Source organism: Salmo salar, chromosome 12 (genome assembly GCF_965601325.2).
Source record: "Salmo salar chromosome 12, fSalSal1, whole genome shotgun sequence".
NCBI lineage: Eukaryota > Metazoa > Chordata > Actinopteri > Salmoniformes > Salmonidae > Salmo > Salmo salar.
The window spans coordinates 106,875,970-106,883,479 of NC_138302.1; the positions used below are offsets into that span (position 1 = coordinate 106,875,970).

The 7,510-nt window shown below is 43.9% G+C and overlaps 1 protein-coding gene across 1 annotated transcript in view; it reads left to right on the forward strand.

Annotated features, from left to right (window-relative positions):
- Nucleotides 1–7,181, forward strand: part of LOC106566275 (E3 ubiquitin-protein ligase makorin-2) — a 55,427-nt gene extending 48,246 nt beyond the window's left edge. The window contains exon 8 of the mRNA XM_082959540.1: nucleotides 5,824–7,181. Within this exon, the coding sequence (XP_082815666.1) occupies nucleotides 5,824–5,982 (159 nt within the window). The 3' untranslated portion in view covers nucleotides 5,983–7,181. The remainder of the gene's footprint in view (nucleotides 1–5,823) is intronic.
- The last annotated feature ends 329 nt before the right edge of the window (nucleotides 7,182–7,510 follow it).

A 7,510-nucleotide genomic window follows, 5' to 3' on the forward strand; every position in this document is an offset into this window, starting at 1 on the left:
CGTTTTGTTCAATAATCCACTGTCTCAAACAACATCCGGTGAAATTGCAGAGCGTGAAACTCAACAAAACAGAAATTCTCATAATAAACATACATAAAAGATACAAATGTTATACACCAGCATAAAGATAAACTTCTTGTTAATCCAACCCCTGTGTCAGATTTCAAAAAGGTTTTACGGCGAAAGCATACCATGCGATTATCTGAGAACAGCGCCCAGCAGACAAATCATTACAAACAGTTAGCAGCCAAGAAGAGGAGTAACAAAAGTCAGAAATAGCAATAAAATGTATCACTTACATTTGATCTTTCTATGGAAGCACTCCCAAGAATCTATGTTACACAATAAATGTTTGTTTTGTTCGATAATGTCCCTCTTTATATTCAAAAACCTCCGTTTTTTTGTTTGCGCGTTTTGTTCAGTAATCCATTGGAACAAAGCGCGGTCACAGCATGCAGATGAAAAATCTAAAAAGTACCATAAAAGTTCGTAGAAACATGTCAAACGATGTTTATAATCAATCCTCAGGTTGTTTTTGTCATAAATAGTCGATCATATTTCAACCGGACAAAAGCTTCGTCAATAGAAAAGGAGAAACAAGAATGTCGCGCTCCCGGTCGCGCGCTGGAGCCAGATTTCTGGATTTTTGTTTTAGATTCCGACTCTCACAGTTGAAGTGTACCCACGGGGGACCAGTACGGAAAAAAAATGTTTATGAAATGTATGCATTCACTACTGTAAGTCGCTCTGGATAAGAGCGTCTGCTAAATGACTAAAATGTCAAATGTAAATGTACCTATGATTAAAAATTACAGACCTCTACATGCTATGTAAGTAGGAAAACCTGCAAAATTGGCAGTGTATCAAATACTTGTTCTCCCCACTGTATGTGAGAATGCTGTTCGTTGACTACAGCTCAGCATTCAACACCATGGTACCCTCCAAGCTCATCATTAAGCTTGAGGCCCTGGGTCTCAACACCGCCCTGTGCAATTCGGTCCTGAACTTCCTGGCGGGCCGCCCCCCAGGTGGTGAAGGTAGGACACAACATCTCCACTTCGCTAATCCTCAACACAGGGGCCCCACAAGGGTGCGTGCTCAGCCCTCTCCTGTGCTCCCTGTTCACCCATGACTGCGTGGCCATGCACGCCTCCAACTCAATCATCAAGTTTGCAGACGACACAACAGTAGTGGGCTTGATTACCAACAATGACGAGACAGCCTACAGAGAGGAGGTGAGGGCCCTCAGAGTGTGGTGTCAGGAAAACAACCTCTCACTCAACGTCAACAAAACAATGGAGACAATCGTGGACTTCAGGAAACAGCAGAGGGAGCAGCCCCCTATCCACATCGACGGGACCGCGGTGGAGAAGGTGAAAAGTTTTTTTTTTAAGTTCCTCTGCGTACACGTCACGGACAAACTGGAATGGTCCACTCACACAGACAGCGTGTTGAAGACGCAACAGCGCCTCTCCAACCTCAGGAGGCTGAAGAAATTTGGCTTGTCATCTAAAACCTTCACAAACCTTTACAGGTGCACAACTGAGAGCATCCTGTCGGGCTGTATCACAGCCTGGTACGGCAACTGCACCGCCCTCAACCGCAGTGCTCTCCAGAAGGTGGTGCAGTCTGCACAAAGCATCACCGAGGGCAAACTACCTTCCCCCCAGGACACCTACAGCACCCGATGTCACAGGAAGGCCAAAAAGATTATCAAGGACAGCAACCACCCGAGCCACTGCCTGTTCACCCCGCTATCATCCAGAAGGCGAGGTCAGTACAGGTGCATCAAAGCTGGGACTGAGAGACTGAAAAACAGCTTCTATCTCAAGGCCATCAGACTGCTAAACAGCAATCACTAACTCAGAGAGGCTGCTGCCTACATACAGACTTGAAATCATTGGGCACTTTAATAAATGGATCACTAGTCACTTTAATGCCACTTTAATAATGTTTACATATCTTGCATTGCCCATCTCCATATGTATTTACTGTATTCTATACCACCTATTGCGTCTTGCCTATGCCGCTCTGTCATTGCTCATCCATATATTTATATGTACATATTCTTATTCCATTCCTTTAGATTTGTGTGTATTAGTTAGTTGTTGTGTAATTGTTGGATTACAGGTCAGATATTGCTGCACTGTCGGAACTAGAAGCACAAGCATTTTGCTACACTCACAATAACATCTGCTGACCATGTGTATGTGACCAATACAATACTGAAAATCTATGCAACACTACCATGATGCTAATTTCATTTTTTTTTTAACCTTTAATTAACTAGGCAAGTCAGTTAAGAACAAATTATTATTTACAATGATGGCCTGGCAAAATGCCTCCTGCGGGGACGGGAAAAAAAGAAACGTCCTCTCTCTGTCAACTGTGTTTGTCAGCAAACTTAACATGTGTAAATATTTGTATGAACATAAGATTCAACAACTGAGACATAAACTGAACAAATTCCACAGACATGTGACTAACAGAAATGGAATCATGTGTCCCTGAACAAAGGGGGTCAAAATCAAAAGTAACAGTCAGTATCTGGTGTGGCCACCAGCTGCATTAAGTAGTGCTGTGCATCTCCTCCTCATGGACTGCACCAGATTTGCCAGTTCTTGCTGTGAGATGTTACCCCACTCTTCCACCAAGGCACCTGTAAGTTCCCGGACATTTCTGGGGGGGAATGGCCCTAGCCCTCACCCTCTGATCCAACAGGTCCCAGACGTGCTCAATTGGTTTGAGATCCAGGCTCTTCGCTGGCCATGGCAGAACACTGACATTCCTGTTCTGCAGGAAATCACGCACAGAACGAGCAGTATGGCTGGTGGCATTGTCATGCTGGAGAGTCATGTCAGGATGAGCCTGCAGGAAGGGTACCACATGAGGGAAGATGATGTCTTCCCTGTAACGCACAGCGTTGAGATTGGCTGCAATGACAACAAGCCCAGTCCGATGATGCTGTGAACACACCACCCCAGACTATGACGGACCCTCCACCTCCAAATCGATCCCGCTCCAGAGTACAGGCCTCGGTGTAATGCTCATTCCTTCGACGATAAACGCGAATCCGACCATCACCCCTGGTGAGACAAAACCGCAACTCGTCAGTGAAGAGCACTTTTTGCTAGTCCTGTCTGGTCCGGTGACGGTGGGTTTGTGCCCATAGGCGACGTTGTTGCCGGTGATGTCTGGTGAGGACCTGCCTTACAACAGTCCTACAAGCCCTCAGTCCAGCCTATTGCGGACAGTCTGAGCACTGATGGAGGAATTGTGCATTCTGTACCGATCCTGTGCAGGTGTTACACATGGTCTGCCACTGTGAGGACGATCAGCTGTCCTTCCTGTCTCCCTGTAGCGCTGTCTTAGGCATCTCACAGTACGGACATGCAATTTATTGCCCTGGCCACATCTGCAGTCCTCATGCCTCCCTGCAGCATGCCTGAGGCACGTTCACACAGATGAGCAGGGACCCTGGACATCTTTTATTTGGTGTTTTTCAGAGTCAGTAGAAAGGCCTCTTTAGTGTCCTAAGTTTTCATAACTGTGACCTTAATTGCCTACCGTCTGTAAGCTGTTAGTGTCTTAATGACCGTTCCACAGGTGCATGTTCATTGATTGTTTATGGTTCATTGAAGAAGCATGGGAAACAGTGTTTAAACCCTTTACAATGAAGATCTGTGAAGTTATTTGGATTTTTACGAATTATCTTTGAAAGACAGGGTCCTGAAAAAAGGGACATTTCTTTTTTTTTGTGCTGAGTTTACGACAAAATACACATCACGACAAGAGACAACACTACATAAAGAGAGACCTAAGACAACAACATAGCAAGGCAGCAACACATGACAACACAGCATGGTAGCGACACATGACAACACAGCATGGTAGCGACACATGACAACACGGCATGGTAGCAACACAACATGGTAGCAGCACAAAACATGGTACATACATTATTGGGCCCAGACAACAGCACAAAGGGCAAAAAGGTAGAGACAACAACACATCACACAAAGCAGCCACAACTGTCAGTAAGACCGTCCATGATTGAGTCTTTGAATGAAGAGATTGAGATAAAACTGTTCAGTTTGAGTGTTTGTTGCAGCTCGTTCCAGTCGTTAGCTGCAGCGAACTGAAAAGATGAGCGACCCAGGGATGTGTTCGCTTTGGGGACCTTTAACAGAATGTGACTGGTGTTGTATGTGGAGGATGAGGGCTGCAGTAGATAGATAGGGGGAGTGAGGTCTAGGAAGGTTTTTATAAATAAGCATCAACCAGTCGGTCTTGCGACGGGTATATGGAGATGACCAGTTTACAGAGGAGTATAGAGTGCAGTGATTTGGTGGCAAATCTGATGGCCGAACGGTAAAGCACATCTAGCCACTTGAGATCACCCTTCCCTGCCGATCTATAAATGATGTCTGTGTAATCTAGCATGGGTAGGATGGTCATCTGAATCAGGGTTAGTTTGGCAGCTGGGGTGAAAGAGGAGCGATTACGATAGAGGAAACCAAGTCTAGATTTAACTTTAGCCTGCAGCTTTGATATGTGCTGAGAGAAGGACAGTGCACCGTCTAGCCATACTCCCAAGTACTTGTATGAGGTGACTACCGCAAGCTCTAAACCCTAAACCCACTGTCTCTTTAACCCAAAATCCGGGGAGGGGCCAGCTGAGTATAAGACTGTATCATCTGCATATAAATGGATGAGAGAGCTTCCTACTGCCTGAGCTATGTTGTTGATGTAAATTGAGAAGAGCGTGGGGCCTAGGATGGAGCCTTGGGGTACACCCTTGGTGACACGCAGTGGCTGAGACAGCAGATTTTCTGACTTTATACACTGCGCTCTTTGAGAGAAGTAGTTACCAAACCAGGCCAAAGACCCTCAGGGATACCAATACTCCTTAGCCGGCCCACAAGAATGGAATGGTCTACCGTATCAAAAGCTTTGGCCAAGTCAATAAAAATAGCAGCACCACATTGCTAATACTAAACCTCTATACAACACTACAATGATGCTAATACTGAGCCTCTATACTAAACTACCATGATGCTAATACTGAACCTCTATACAACACTACAATGATGCTAATACTGAACCTCTATACAACACTACCATGATGCTAATACTGAACCTCTATACAACACTACCATGATGCTAATACTGAACCTCTATACAACACTACAATGATGCTAATACTGAACCTCTATACAACACTACAATGATGCTAATACTGAGCCTCTATACAACACTACAATGATGCTAATACTGAACCTCTACCATGATTTTATTTTTATTTATTTAAACTTTATTTAACTAGGCAAGTCAGTCAAGAACAAATTCTTATTTACAATGACTGCCTACCCCGGCCAAACCCTAACCCGGACGACACTGGGCCAACTGTGCACCCCCCTATGGGACTCTCAATCACGGCCGGTTGTGATACAGCCTGGAATCGAGCCAGGGTCTGTAGTGGCGCCTCTAGCACTGAGATACATTGCCTTGGACCGCTGCACCACTCAGGGGCCCATTGCTAATACTGAACCTCTATACAACACTAACATGATGCTAATACTAAACCTCTATACAACACTACAATGATGCTAATACTGAGCCTCTATACAACACTACAATGATGCTAATACTGAACCTCTATACAACACTACAATGATGCTAATACTGAGCCTCTATACAACACTACAATGATGCTAATACTGAACCTCTATACAACACTACAATGATGCTAATACTAAACCGGTATACTGGTACTAAAATTAAAGTACTTGCTGTGAATTGTCCTGTGTTGTTGTCTTGTAGTTCCTGAACTCTGTCCGTCTGTGGGACTTCATCGAGGAGCGCGAGCAGCGCGGCGTTGCCCAGCCGCAGGAAGATGAGGTCAGCGAACTGCGAGAACTCTTCATGCAGATGTCTGGTCCAGGAGGGGAGGAGAGCAGTGCAGTGTCTGCCCAGCCCTGAGCCCTCAACCTGGGGCCCTAACTACCCGTTATCCAGGCCTAGCCCCAGCACTCTGACCAACGGCTCATATCAAAATGCAAACATACATACATACAACACTGGACAATAAAATGTACTCACTAGTAAGCCTTTCATGTTGATGGTTTCAGGCTTTTTTTAAATGATATTTTTACTCATGGTACATTTGTGTGGAAAATAACATAGTAAATCTGTACATAGAGCTGTAATGGTTCTGTTAGAGAAGCTGCTATATTTTCCGGATATGTTTTAGATAATTTATCTCTGGAAGGCTTTTTATATGAATGGGGTAGACATCTATAGAATGAACCATAAGGTCACTCGTTTTCAAGTACAGTGAAATGCCTTTACTTTCTTTTCATTGGATCTATAGAATCAGTTTGAGGTTGTATAGATAGATCGAGCTATGTAATGATAGATCAGACTGCCTCTCAGCCAGGCTACAACATGTGTTACAGGTAGGTCACATATAGACATTTTTAAAAGAAACAAAACGTTGAATTCAAATCAATGCACCCAGGGGCTCTATTCAAGCTGGGTTGCTGAAGTGATAGGAATTCCTTTCATTCTCCATTGAGCCAAACATATTCAGTGTTCACTGTGAATGCAGTCGCCGCTAGCGCAGTAACATTTGCTTTAAATTTAAATCGCGCTGTAAACGCTGAACTTCCACGATACGGATTGAATAGAGCCCCAAGTCTGTTTCATTCTCAATGTCCATGAAATTATGGTGTGTTCATTTAGAGGCTTTTACATTTACGTTGCAACTTGTTCCTTCTATAGGAACTATTTAGTGTTGATGGATGCTCACATTATGAGGTCCAGTGACTTTATCCTTTTAATGGTATAAAATGATGTTGCCCTTATTATCCTACATCATTCATCTATAGTAAGAGAATAAAGCAGACCATGGGTGATCTGTCTATCAGTCAGCCTGTAGAGGTGCAGAGGAATGAGCTCCTTCCAGTAGTCTATCATCTAATGTATTGAGTGAAGCTGCCTGGGGAGACTATAGTGTTTAGATAATATTATGCTACAGTGTTTAATGTATATTCTATGGGAAATCAGAATCACTATGTTGGCTTTTATTTATCCAATTTCTTTTTCATTTTGAATGATAATTTCAGTTTTTGTTCAATAGCAGCAGTCCATTCATTCAATAAAGAAAATGTTTGACAGCAGGGGAGTGTGTTATTTCATCCTCCCTCTAACGTAGGGGTTCATGTATGGATTGAGGCCAGACAATATAGTACTGCTATATATCCTGCGGTTCACAGCCCTGGTTGTACGGATGGAATGGTGTGGGTGGGTGTGGAGTACCTTTTCTGTGTTCTGTTGGCGGCCGATTCCAACCCGAGTTAAGCACGCATAAATGGAAGGTAATTCCCTTTTTATGCGCTTTTCTCTCTATGCGTAGACCTTGGATTTAAGCGTGACGATAGCATGCTATTCACCTGCTAATTGTTCTGGGTGGAGATCTAAGAAATGAAGGTGTTGCTCTAGTAATGCT